The 14440-nt window shown below is 39.3% G+C and overlaps 1 protein-coding gene across 2 annotated transcripts in view; it reads left to right on the top strand.

The window, feature by feature from the left end:
• Positions 1-14440, top strand: part of tbl1xr1b (TBL1X/Y related 1b) — a 28702-nt gene that overhangs the window by 3543 nt on the left and 10719 nt on the right. For both annotated transcript variants that reach the window (XM_005752482.2, XM_005752481.2), the window contains exons 3-12: positions 2943-3046; positions 3220-3365; positions 3867-4083; positions 5793-5925; positions 10228-10369; positions 10747-10810; positions 10898-10995; positions 11698-11758; positions 12145-12266; positions 13753-13827. In XM_005752482.2, the coding sequence (XP_005752539.1) occupies positions 2989-3046; positions 3220-3365; positions 3867-4083; positions 5793-5925; positions 10228-10369; positions 10747-10810; positions 10898-10995; positions 11698-11758; positions 12145-12266; positions 13753-13827 (1116 nt within the window). In that variant the 5' untranslated portion in view covers positions 2943-2988. The remainder of the gene's footprint in view (positions 1-2942; positions 3047-3219; positions 3366-3866; positions 4084-5792; positions 5926-10227; positions 10370-10746; positions 10811-10897; positions 10996-11697; positions 11759-12144; positions 12267-13752; positions 13828-14440) is intronic.

Here is a 14440-nt window from a genome sequence, read left to right as displayed (position 1 = left end):
ATAAGTCACATATTTAACTCCATACTTTATCTTTAGGAATATCATGTTGATGTTAGTGAAGCTAATAAGAGAGTGAATTATCTGAAGATGAAATGCAGACTAAGAAAACTCACACAGACAGTGGAATATCAATGACATGCAGGAAGTTCAAGTGAAGGATCTGAGTCTTCTCGTAATTGAGGGGGAGATATTGAAGGACCTGCCATTGAAGACAAGCAGTATCACTGATTGAAATTTCAGGGGGTGGTGAATACATTAGAGGTTTAATATCACAACTCTATTATCATTTGTACTGGTGTAGCGGTTAACATATTTGCCTTCCACGCAAAAGATCCCAGGTTCAACACCAAGAGGGGACACAGTCTTGGCCTCAGGAGTTAAAAGTTAGTGGACTCCTAACTGTGAGTCAAGCTTGGAATAAGGGCGCAGCTGGAAGTATCTTCTCTTTGTTGGTTCTTCCTTTTTGACCTCAGAGTTGTTCAGTCTGTTTTTCTATGTTTAAAATGGCTTTACTGTCTCCTCCACGTCTCATCAGGCCCTTGCCTAATTAAGAGTGGAGTAGTGGGTTGTCAGCTTTTTTACTGAGGGATCCCCTCCCCTCAGTGTTATGTGTGACTGAACCTGCAATGATAAATAAGCACATTTGCAGGTGCAGTCACATTGAGCCCTAAATTGAAAATCCACACAGCATCCAAAAATGTCCTTCTTTTTTCTCGCATCAATGAATAATTGTATTCTATTTATTTATTTTAAAAGTAGAACCTTGAGTCTTACATTAGCTGGTATAATGTTAGCATGTAACCAGCTGTTGTTGTTGTTGTTGTTGTTGTTGTTGTCCAAAGATGGGAAGGTGGCATGTCTAATTTGCTAAGAATATACAATTGTAACATGTTTTCTTGTGTTAGAGCTCTGACTGCAGTTTAGGAGATGAAGCTTGAGGTGAGAAGAAAGTATGAGGTGGAAATCAGGCAGGGGAGAGAGGAGTGATGGAGGCGATATGATGAAAATAAAAGAAGGCAAGGCAACATGGTGGCTTCCACAAACCAATGCCAATATGTATTTGTCTATGTATTTATGTATTCATTCTAAGTTGATGAGGATGCATCAGTTTGTTAGAAAAATGAATTACACACCCATCTGTGTATATTTATTAGTGCCATAATTTTTTTTCTATCAGATAATCTCGAATTACTTATTCTATCTTTAATCTTACTGTGAGTGGCTATGTGACAGACGTAGACCTGTTAGTTATTGTGACTTCATGTTGTCTTGGAAGCGATACATAAATGTTAAAAGGTCTAAACTATTAAGATTGCCATGACAGTCTTTACAGAAAAGTGACCATGACTGATATTCAGACGAGAAGCCAGCATGTTCAGATGCTGTCAGATTAATCAAAAGAAATGCATGTCTGAAAGGGTTTTGGGTAGACAGCTGACTTATGATGCTTAAGCTTTGGGAGTTATGTCTCTGAGCTATTAAGCTGCTAATTAAAATTTCATAACAAGTTTGAAAGTTACCTAAGAGATACTCATAACTCTTTGCTCACCATTTAGACCTGACTGCATTCAGCTTTTATTTATGTTCGCTTTTAAAGATGTGGGTGGCTGCTGGAGTTTTCTAATGAACAATAGGTGTTGCTACTCAGACTGTACGCCACATCAGTTCAGAAATGGGAAGATGGGAAGGAGTCAAAACTGGAAGCAAAGACATTGGCGAAGTTATTTTTCCACAAGGTCTCGTGTTTTAAACTATTGACACATCCCCTTTTGTATAATCTGTGAATCACTGAGCTTCTGTATTGGCAGTAAAAACCAACACGATTGTACACTCAGGTTCTGCACCCAGCTGTGGAGGCACAAGCTGGGTTATAATAATCAAGAGGTTGAAGTGACACCAAAACTGCTGCTGTCACCAGCAGATGTGATGTCACGTTTGTGAGCATAAAAGCTCACACAGCAGGAGTGCTGCATCAGCTTACATTTATTTGTGCTATAACCATCAAACAGAGATTTTAAGGTGAAGACAGTGCTGTGACAGTAATACACTGGTGGCAAGGGGTGCATATTTTATTGAAATGTGTTGTTAGTTGTCATGTTTTGTTTCCTTCAGTAGAGCTTATCGGAGATTGTGATTTCTTTCAGGCTTTTTGCTAAGTTCTAGTCATACTGCTTCATTGTGAGAAAATGTATCCCGCAGGACTTTCTGACCACCTTGTTATGGATTACTGAAGGACTTGTACCAGATTCCAGCCCTTTTGGTTGAGTTGGTCTTGGATCTGAGCCTCTGGGATGTGGCAGGAGACATGTTGACTTTTTCAGCAGGCTGGCATCGTGGAAACAGTAGATGTTCTGTCCCTCGTCCAGTCCCCTTGTTTATTTCCACAGTCCCATTTAAACAGTGCAGGTTCTGCATGAACAAATATGGAGGACAGACACAAGTACTCGATGGATTATTGCCGAGGTTTAAATCCCATCTTTCCCAGACGTTTCAGTCTAAAATACCCTGTCTGCCTCGTGAAGGCGGCTGGTAATTATTTCCTGTTGTAGGTTGATGAATGGAAACTGGTGCCCTGCCTAGAGCTAAGTGGTTTCTGCATCCACAAATAAAGAGGAACAAGATGTCGTCATTTATCAAATGACATTTGCGATTGCCTACTTCTGTTTTTGAATATCCAAGATGTAGGTCAAGCAAGTTAATTAATTTTTAATGATTTCATTTAAGGATTCATTTTCATTTTCAGTGCATGTATGACCCTTTTAAAACTGATTTAGTGCGCCAGAATACCAACTAATGTTTTTGCAGTCCATTTATGTTGTTGTTGATTTTAACACATGAGTGATCGAGATGTGTACCACTAGAACTCGTTTGCACTTCACTTCTGCAGTGTCTAATACCACCGGCTTTTAATGAACTCTGTGCTTTGTGCTTTACTTTTACAGGCTCCTATCCTGTGCTGACCCAATGGTTTAATCACCAGGACTAAAAATGAGCATAAGCAGTGATGAGGTTAATTTCCTGGTTTACAGATATCTGCAGGAGTCTGGTATGTCCAACAAATCAATATTTGATCAAACAGCTCTGCTTGCTGTTGTAGTAATCGCACTGTTAGTAGTTTTAATATTTGGTCATGAATAACTTTTAATCTTGCAGCATTTGAGTCTGTGGAAATGAACTTTGACTTCATCCTACTTTTTGCATGATCCGTTCTTCCCGCAGGCTTCTCTCACTCTGCGTTCACCTTTGGCATAGAGAGCCACATCAGTCAGTCCAACATCAATGGAGCCTTGGTGCCCCCTGCTGCCCTCATTTCCATCATTCAGAAAGGCTTGCAGTATGTGGAGGCTGAAGTCAGCATCAATGAGGTCAGGGTCTGTCTTTGCATTGCTATCGACTGATTAGTTCACACTTGAAACATGCTGGAAAGAATGGGTGTAGTGTTTACTTATGTGTCGATTGCTCTGATAACAGTGTGACCACTTCAGTTAGAAATTCTTTTTGGAAATCATGAATGCCAGACCACCTGGCTTGTTATGAACACACTGTTAAAAGCCAAAATTCATGTTGTTATGGAAGGGGTGAATCTTCAGCAATAATGCTGCTTTGCTTATTTCAGCAAGGCAATGCCAAACACACGCTGGCCGTGTCACAGCTGCTTGGCTCTGTTAAAAGAGCCTGGGTGCTAAACGGAGCAAGTAGTTTCACAGTCAGACCTGTTCCTCTTTATCACATTCAGTTTTTCAAAACTAAGATGGCTACTGTCAATGTGCTAATCTTCCAGCTTCCCCTTTCCCCCCAATTTTCCACCCAATCATTCCAACTCCTTTGGTAATGGGGTTAAATAACACTGTATGTTCTCTTTGTAGGACGGCACCTTATTTGACGGGAGGCCAATCGAGTCCTTGTCTTTGATTGATGCCGTAATGCCAGATGTGGTCCAGACCAGGCAGCAGGCCTATAGAGACAAGCTGGCCCAGCAGCAGGCGGCAGCGAGCAGTGGCAGCAGCACGGGGCCACAGGGAAGCACCAAGAATGGAGAGGGCGCTGCCAACGGGGAGGAAAATGGATCCCACACCTTAGCCAGTAAGTTTAGCTCATGGTTGTAAACAATCTGAATCATCTTGTGAACTACCAGCTGTGTTTTCTTGTCTCATGCAGGATGTTATTTTGAGCTAAATGTCTGATACACAGTTATAAAACAAAGGAGTGTTGGCACATTTTCAAACATGAGTACACAAAACGCCTAGATGATCTACTTTTAGTGAGGCAACAGTACAACCTGAATTAATGTCACAATCAGGTTATGAGTCAAAAATATATTTTTTTGCTAATTTCACTAGAATGGCTTCATAATATTCTGAAAGATTGCATCTTGTTAAAGCTAACCTCTTTGATTTTTATTTTATTTTTTTGCATGATTCTGTCTGTGTGACCGGTTTAATCGTTCCCGTCATGGCTGCGTCACAGTTTGAGGGTTTTGTGTAAAGTGCTTTTGGTTTGGTTGGTTTTGGCCTGACTATGTTGTACAGTTGTGCTGTCTGTTGTTGTTTTATCATAAAAGGATAATTCCAGTCTGCTTTGTTTCCTCCGTTTTCCCAATGTGTTTTAAATACGATAACACATTGAGAATTTGATTCAGATTTAATAACTGCTCCCTATGGCACGATTCAAGTTTTTGAGGATCAAAATGAAGTCATCATTAGCCGGCTCCACGTGAGTGTATAACATGGGGTTGACTTGCTTGTATTTTGCAGATGACTCTGATTAGCTGCATCCAGAAAGTCCTTCTTACATTTATTTATTTTTTATGTGTTACACCCGCACAGTTTAACCAAAAGGAATTTCCAGCATAACCTCAGCATAACCATGTATAATATCCACAAAGGTTATAAAGAGGTTATACACACACAATGCGGTAATATTATGTTGAAGCACAGTATGTATTACTCTGCGAGGCTCCCGACTACGGTAGCCATAATGCTCCGACAATCCATCAAGCGGTGCGGCTTCATAGCTTAGCAAAGTGGTACTAAAACATTTTTGACAGATTTTTGAGCGCCGTGTATTACATAAAATCGGTTCGGTAATAATGATGGTGCGTATGAAAGCAAAGGCATTGCGCATATGCATTTTACCCATATTCTATCACAATATTTCATTTTCTTATCATTGCCCAACATTATACCGATATTACCGTGAGCGGTATGATGTGGCCCAGCCCTACCTGCAATAGTTCATGTGTGCTGGAGCTTTAGGACTTCAAGAACGCCGACGACCTACAATTCAGTACACTGCTTAAACGCCTCCACACTGAGGATCCGGTTCCTGCTGTGTGGGCACAGTGGTGTTAACCATCTGACCTCAGCACCTCGTGCTTGCGGTTAAGCCACTTTTTATGAAATAAGTTCAAGCGATGATATACTCGCGTGCTGCTGTGGGAATGCTGTGGTTTGTAGGTTGGGTGATGTCAGATTCCCATCATGACTAATCTTGTACAGTGTGATGCGGTTTGCTAGGCTGGTTGTTGCACAATGATGTTTAGTGAAAACTGGTTACTCCTTTTCAAATTAACTTTTGTAGCAGTAGAACAGGACTCTACTTTTTCTTCTTTGCGTTCAATGAGAGGAAACTAGCATGTGCTCATATAACATACCTTTTCATTATTTTTTTCTCATCATTCATGTACTGTATTTGCTTCTCTTTTCCTGCTGCACTGCATTCGCTTTGCTTTCTGAAAAATTGCACAGTACTTAAAGAATACTCAAGTTTTTGTTTCACGCTCCTTCCTGTAGATCACCACTCGGAGATGATGGAGGTAGACAGGGATGTGGAGATCCCCCAGAGTAAAGCCATGGTCTTGAGGGGCCACGAATCGGAGGTTTTTATCTGTGCCTGGAACCCAGTGAACGACCTCCTCGCCTCTGGGTCAGTATTACAGTTTTCTGATGCAAACGTGGGATTGTTATGGGCGAGAGCTGGCGCAGCTAAGCGCGTTTCTTTGAGACCTTCACATTATCACCTTTTCACCTTGTAATTCAAATAACCAAAATGATTTAGCTTTTCCTTCTTGTCTTTTTTATATCGGTCGTAATTTAAGTATTTTTTACCCAGAGTTCACTCTTGATGATTTATTATAAAGAGTCCAGATCTGTAAACATAGTTGATCATTTTTAATTGGTTGATTTATAAAAAGAATAACTTGTGTGGAATAGTCAGTGAGCTTTTATCACAGCTAAATGAATGTTTCTCAGTTAGAGGAGTGTTTTCCTGGACATTTGCTGGTGCACTTCAGTGTAATCACCAGAGATTTGCAGTAACACGTTACTTTTTTCAATTAACAAGTAAAGTAAGGGATTACTATTGCAAAACAGTAACTAGATTACTGTTGCTTTCCCATTAGCACGCTGTGTTACTGCGTTACTAAACCTTGATTTTGTTTATGAGAGTGTCTCATGACAATGACGTCTGAGCGTGCGACATCCGTGGCAGCAGCAGACGTGTGCAGATCAACAATGGATAATATGGAGTGTGGGAGAGAGTACACACCATGCAGCGTTTAAAGCTGGGAAGTACTGACATTACTCTGAGTTTGATTCCGTAAAAAGTGACAAAAACATTAGTGTGTGTTGTACACTCTGTGTGGGAAGAAAAGTTCTTTCTACAGCAAAAAATTTAAATTGAAATCTGAGCAAGTACCGAGCACGCTGCCACAGGAATGTGAAATTCAGAGAAACCCCCAGAACCCCTCACTGACATGACCGCTGCAGCACCGGGCAAACCTCCAACAGCCCCACTCCTGCGAAACAGGTGAAAATAGACTTAAGAGTGACAGGACTCAGTGCTGCTGAATCTTTGACTTTATTTATTTTGTGCTGTGTTTTACTTGCTTCTATTTGAAAGAGTGAGTGTAAACACAAAAAAATATTTTATTTTATATGCTGGGATATGCAGAAAATAGCTTGAAACAAATTTCTTCAAGTGAGAGAATGTTGCATATTTTTTTAATTTTTGCTCGATGCAATGTGCATAAAGTTAAAAGATTAAAACAAATAAAACAAGTTTTAAAAAGAGTTTTTCATTTGATTTATATGATGGATTATGCAGAAGAAATAGAATTGGGCTGAAAGATCTGGTGCTTTAGGTTGTGTATCTTGTTTTTTTGAAAGTATCTAAGTAATAAAGTAATTAATTACTTTTGAAAATAGGTAAAGAGTAAAGTAACAGGATTACTTTCTTGGAGAAGTAATCAATGTAATAGTAACTATTTACTATATTCAAGTAACTTGACCAACACTGGTAAAATTTCCCACGCGTGGGACTAATAAAGGTTATCTTATCTTATCTTAATCACACAGAGGGAATCTCTTTACATGGGTGGAGTGTGTATTCAAGAACAAAACATGCTGCAAATGTGACACATTTTTCAGAAAACACATGAATCCAACGCAGCAGATTTCCTGACAGGTGTTGATTTATCCCTCACTGACAGATAAAGTGACAAGAATCACTTTTGGTGTTAACCCTCTGGGGTCCAGGGTATAATTGGCCGTTTTTGACTACTTTTGATCTTACCTCTATATTTCACATTTAAAAACTGTTTACCTTGCCTTGTTTGGTATCATTATTTTCAGCACAACCTTAAATATCTGAAATTTATTTTGTCATTTTGGCATACTATATTAGCACAATTAATCTAAATTCAGACAAAAAAATTCAAAATCCGAGTAGAAAAAAGTTATATTTTTTACTGTAAAACCTGCAAACATGTTTAACGAATCATTTTCATAACTTGAAATGCAAATAGAAATTGCACATTTCTAAAAAATTATACACAAGTTTTGCAAACAACAAAGTTATATGGTACCATTTACCTAAAAATGCAGCCAAGGCCTCAGGCGTTTTTTAATTTTTTATTTAACCATTTAACCAACTATTTACAGAACAATCAGGTGTGCTGCATCAAAAGGAAGGCACACGAATTATTTGTGCCAGTCCAAAAATAGTTTGTTCAGTATAAGACAGAGGAGAACAGCACAGGCCTAAACCCTGCAGGTCTGACAGCAGGATGTGTATCAGTCTAGTTTTCCATGTGGAGACAGTGTTTACACTGGAATCTGCCTTAAATGGCTTTTTTGGAGCAACTGTGACAGTATAACTGACACACAATACAAAACAATAACTACACAACACACTAACCATAGCCTCTAAACACGCTAAATATCATTAATGTCCCACATGTGAAAGCTGTGTCGTCTTAAAATGGTCATGTGATTTTGACGCGCCGGCGTGTCTGTCGACTAGGGCTGCCACAAACGATTATTTTGATAGTCGACTAGTCACCGATTATTTTTGCGATTAGTCGACTAATCAGATCATCATCCATTGGACGTACAGCTTATTGCACCAGCAGCATCTGGTCTTATATAACTATCATTAGCTTACAGCTTGAAGTGTTTGTGCTAACTAAAAATAAAGACAAGATGGTAGTTTATTAATTTTTAATGAAATTTGCAGATTGTTTCGGTGAAGTTTAATAAACTCCTTGCTTTCTAAAATATAACAGGACACCGGAGTATATTCTCCAGCGTCTCACACTTCTGATAATCAGCTGTCTGCTTGACAGTTTTAGCTGTGCAAAAACTATAACTTTAATCTCAGCCAAACCAATTTACTCAGGAACAAATAAAATACTAAAGAAAGCCAAACAATAACATTTTTAAGTTATCTAAGTGACTTATATATATGTTTAACCTGACTAGCGAAAGACGGCAGTGGGTTTGAAAACGATTTGCCGGGAGTCCGGTGTTCTCACGGCTCTAGTTAGCCTTGCCCCCGCCTAGCTAACGAGCTAGTGGGTAACAGACGTCTCCGAAAACGTCGGAGCACTTTTGAAAATATGTGGTGTCTTGATAAACTGAGCAGATATTTGAGGTTTACACAGCTACATTCTCGCCTGAAAATATGTTAAACATTTATTTTGTGACCCAGAAAGAATAATAAGAGTAAAGTTAAAACTACTAGCTGCCGCCATTGTTGACAACTGCGCTGGGCTGCGCTATGAATTCTGGGACACAGCTTCTTCTTCTTCGGGGTTTAACGGCAGCTGGCATCCTTGTACATGCAGTGCTGCCATCTTCTGTTTCAGTCCGTTATTACACTCTTAAATCCTGCTACTCATTCCTGCGTCCTTTGTGATCTTACAAAGCTTCAAACGATGCGTCGACTGTTAAATTAGTCGTCGACGATTTTAATAGTCGACATAATCGTGACTAGTCGACTAATCGTGGCAGCCCTACTGTCGACCCCAGAGGGTTAAACACAATGTTAAATTCTTCTCTATCTATAGCTGGTGGCTTTTTTATGGCTTTAAAACCAGGCAGATAACCTCAAGAGTTGCACCTGTTAGGTAAATGGGCCGTACATTAAACGCTGTATTTGCTCTACTCTTATTTAATTACTCGGACCAAAGTTTGTTAAACTCTTAGTCAGACAAACCCACTCATAAATCAGCTCTCTCTGCGGTTACATCAGACACAAACTTCTCCACTCCTACGCTCCACTGTTTGTCAACATGGCTCAAGGGAAATGCCTGAATTTTTCAGCAGTTGAACAAGATGATATAGAAGAATAATGCATGCAATCCAACAGGATGCACAACCACTATGTGGACTAAAAAAGGCTAAAAATAACGATCATCTGAAAGAAAGCTCTGTTCAGCAGGAATTAAAAGCTGAAACATGGCCAAATAAAGCCAATAACATTTTAAACCTTTTTTCCAAATTAAACCGACGAGTCTTAATTTGTAATGGTAGGCAACCAGAGGTAAGTATTCAGCTGGCTGTTTGCTGTGTATTCAACAGTCTTGCTCCTCAGTATGTGCATGCGTCTTAAAATAAAATGGAGAAAAAAAGCGATTACATCTGGAACAATCCTGTAATATAGGAGGGTCTGAGTAAAGGACCAAGTATCCACATAAACCAACGTGAATGAGTTTTGTGCTTGTAAAATCTCTTTCTCCTTTTTCTTCAACAGATGATGTGAAAAGTTTTGATAGGGATTTTAAAAGATTTTGGATTTGATGATTTGGGTTCAGGTTCGATAAAATGCCTTTAAACCCCAACCCTACTCAGGAGCAATGATGGTCAGTTTTATAACCTTATCAGTACCGATTTTAGAAGTCCAAGTCATGTGGGTGTGCCTAACGCAAGGTTGTTTTGACTCCTTCAGGTCCGGGGACTCGACAGCACGGATCTGGAACCTGAGCGAGAACAGCACAGGCGGATCCACCCAGCTGGTTCTGAGGCACTGCATTCGGGAAGGGGGCCAGGACGTACCCAGCAACAAAGACGTCACCTCACTAGACTGGAATGTGAGTGAAAGTGGGATTGTGTCAAGTTAAACTGTGGAACCCACACACTAACACGATCATACTGAGTGCTCTGTGTTTGTCATCTAGTCTTCGGGTGTGGGTTTGTGCGCCTGTGTGCATGCTAATAAACACAGCTTTATCAAGAGGCATTCCTTCTAACTATAGCTATGTATAAGGAGGCACTCAGATGAGGGAAAAGGCCTTTTCCATAACCAAGCTGCAAACATTTTGTGCTCTTTTACTCTTATATGTTCCTGTTACCATTTTTTTGTAGTCAAAGTCGATGCACAACGCTTAAAATGAGCGTTGTGCATTTACTCATAAATTAGTCATAATAATTTGGCTGCACCCAATGACACCACGCTTCTTTCCTTCAGAGCGAGGGGACATTACTAGCAACCGGCTCATATGATGGCTTTGCTAGGATATGGACAAAAGACGGTAAGACTCTGGCATCTTCTGCATCGTAGCATTTCAGGCGTTTGTCCCTGGTCTCTTTCCAAGTGGCATTTGGTTATTTTTTTTCAGGTAACTTGGCCAGTACTTTGGGTCAGCATAAAGGCCCTATATTTGCACTCAAGTGGAATAAGAAAGGAAACTTTATCCTTAGCGCTGGTGTGGATAAGGTGAGACACATTGCTTTTCTTTGTATTTTTTTTTAATTATTATTTATGAATATTTTTGGGGTGGAAATTTTCGGTCGTTGGTTTGGATTCCTGGTGTGACTAAAACAAACAATTTGAACATATTGTCTTGGGTTTGATTGGTCATTACTCAAAATATTGCCCATTTTTATAGAATCAAATTTAAAAGCAGAAAATTCGTAATGATTTTCTGCTATAAAGGGAAAGTTAAAAATGAATTTGCATAAATGATAATTTAATGACAATTATTTTCTATAATTTTCTTCCTTTTAGCAATAGCAAATTGATGCCATGCACGTCTGTGTGGATATGTAACATAATCAGGTTGTTGTATGTCATAAATGTGAAGGGCTGCGTTTCATCTGAAATCACAAAGCTATTTGTTTGTCCAGTCAGTATTATCAACACATGGTTCAACATTGCCACCTAGTGTACAGAAGTATATTAAAACCTTGTCACCTTGGGATTCTCATGATTGACCAGGGGCTGGCGTATTGTGATATAAAAGTTTCGTCATGTTTGTGATATAGTGGTGTAGTTTTGTATTATCTCTGCTTGTGCAACAAGCAAAATATGAAAAGATTGCAAGATGTTAAAAAGAGTGTTTTATTCTATGTAATGTTTTTGATTGTTTTTTATAAATGACACTAGTTCGTCATAAAAAGCATCTCTATCTTCACACAGACGACAATTATTTGGGATGCACACACGGGAGAGGCGAAGCAACAGTTTCCTTTCCACTCAGGTGAGTGACAGGAGTCAGCTGGATTGTTCACATGACGTTTCCTGGAGTGTTTCTGTTTTTAGGCATACGTTACCTTTAGTTGAACTGCAGTGTGAGAGCACAGTGAGAAGACCTTCACTTATTTCTGTCTAGTTTTTCTGGACATTGTGACTGAGCTTTGATCCTGTGATATTTAAGCTAGTATATCTTTACACACAAGGTATCATTTCAGCTTTAAATGAATAGACAAAGCTTTTTTTCTTTTGTTTTGTTTTAAAACCATATGTTGATCTGATGATCAGATCTAATGTGGAAGGAAGAAATCTTTACCGTGATTTGTTCGTTGTGATCTTCTACGTCAACTTACTGCTACATCAGCCTTAAGCTATATCTTTACCTCTCCACAGCGCCCGCTCTGGATGTCGACTGGCAAAGCAATAACACATTTGCCTCGTGTAGCACAGACATGTGCATCCATGTGTGTAAGCTGGGCCAGGACAGACCTGTGAAGACCTTCCAGGGACACACGGTGAGAATAGAACACTCCAGTGTTTGCACTCCATTGCACAAGTAGGAAAACAGCTCTGGTGCTCAAATGCGCTGTGTTTGATCAGTGACGTGCGGTGACTTTTACAGAAAGACAAAGGGAGAAGGTTGTTGCCCAGAGACACAAACAGAAACATGTTCCTTCATTATTTAATAAGATAAACTGGATCAGATTAAAACATTTATGCTGCCTGTCTACACTCCTTCCTGGCTGATGACTTGTAAAATATTACTTTTCTAGTTAAATGAATATCTGCTATACCAAAATGATTTACTATTAGCTGAAACTGACAAGTGTTAGATGAAGTTTTCAAACCATTCCTTTAGGTAGAGAAGCAATAAAACACGGTATGATCTGTATAATTGCAAAATTGTATCAAGTAAGTATCAAAAATAAGAATTTTTCAAATATTGCTGCTGCATGAATAAAAATGTTTTTAAAAAGTGTAATAAAATGTGTTAATAGCAAGAAATCAATAGAATGAAAAACGTTGACAGTACGATTAACTTTCAATATCTAAAATGTTAATGACAAATAAAGGTGGAGTGTTGGTTAAACTTTTATATTCAGTCAAACATCATTGTCACAACTTTCCTTGGTAATGTACTAAAGCAGCTAGTATCAACCTTTTCACTCTCCATTTTCTCTACATCACACACGTTGGCCACACTGATTAGCAAGAGGCAACTCGGTGATGCTTGTTTACTTGCTAATACTAGCTGTGCTTCCACACAAAGCCCAGATCTGACTGATCTCAGAGCAGTAAAGGCAGAGCCAGGTCCGCTTGACCCGCACATTGGTCTGATCAGTTGACAATAGCAGACTGCGGCCACAAGATGGCAGTAAAGTAAAGGTGAATGCAAACTGGCAGGGAGCTTTGTGACAGCTGTCTGAGATGAAAGGAGAGGGATCACTTTACAGTGGTTCAGTTAAATGTATGTCTATTATTAGGTTTGACTATATTTAGATGGAACATTACTGTGTTACATAATATCAGGGTGGCACTCCCTCCTTTTGGTTTCTTATAAAAGTTATAGTGCTCATAAAGTGCATTCAGTCAGTGGTAAAAAAATAAATAAATCTACAATTATCGTACCATTATGTGTCACTGCCATTATCATTTGTCTCTGTCATAAGCTGATGAGCCTGATAGGCTGGTTATTAACTAATTTATTTCATAGAAATATGGACTATGCAGGTCAACACAATTGTTCTGCAAATTGTTATGGCAAAGAGTCTGTTTTTTTTTTTTTTTTGCCCTTCTCATTTTTGGCCAGTTTGAAAATAAAAATGTGAGCTGGAGTAAATGAAACCTTAACCTTGGAAACGATTTGTTTAAAGTCTTGAATTTAGAAGAGATTTTTGTTTGGTCATAAGCCAGTGTTATCCTCATGTAGTGTATTGTATTATCTGTGGCCATGTGCGCCAGTCAGACTTTTTGTTTACACTCACGTCTTTCTCACCCTAGAATGAAGTGAACGCCATAAAGTGGGATCCTACTGGCAGCTTGCTGGCCTCCTGCTCCGATGACATGACCCTAAAGGTCGGTTCACTCAACGCAATGAGGCCTAATGGAAAAGAACAAGCCGGGCCTTCATAGGAACACTGTATCCCAAGTAGGGCTGCTCAATTAATCGAATTTTAATCACGATTGCGATCTGGGCTTTCAACGATCATTAAAAATGACTGAGCTGATTATTAGCCCCTCCCTCATGCTTTACTCTCGCGCTGCTCCGTGTGGCAAATCGAGCGCACCTCTCTGCATTTCGAACACGCGTCACAACAATTAAGAGGACCCTAGGGAAGCTCGGAAAGCTAAGCAGAAGTTATTTGGGGAGGAGTGTGACTGCCGTTGGTTGAAAAGAGAGGTAAAAAAAAAACTTCAGTGGTGTGGAAACATTATGGGTTGGTGGAGTCAGACGTGGATCAAGTAGACACAGTGTGTAAATGCTATGGTGTAGTAGCTGCACCACAGAGCAACACTGCAAAGTTCACTAAACATAGATGTTTACATTTTTCATTTATTTCTTATTATGCAAACATTTGCACTGTTATCAGTATTTGCACACTATTTTATATTATTTTTTAAAGTCATTATTCAATACATTGTTATTGTTAACCCTTTAAAGCCGGTCAGAGCAGCACGCTCTGTTTTG

Source organism: Pundamilia nyererei, unplaced genomic scaffold, assembly GCF_000239375.1.
Source record: "Pundamilia nyererei isolate P.nyererei 1_Seehausen unplaced genomic scaffold, PunNye1.0 scaffold00362, whole genome shotgun sequence".
NCBI classification, from domain to species: Eukaryota; Metazoa; Chordata; class Actinopteri; order Cichliformes; family Cichlidae; genus Pundamilia; species Pundamilia nyererei.
Note: the sequence above shows the minus strand (reverse complement) of the source record. Positions and strands in the feature narration are given on the sequence as shown.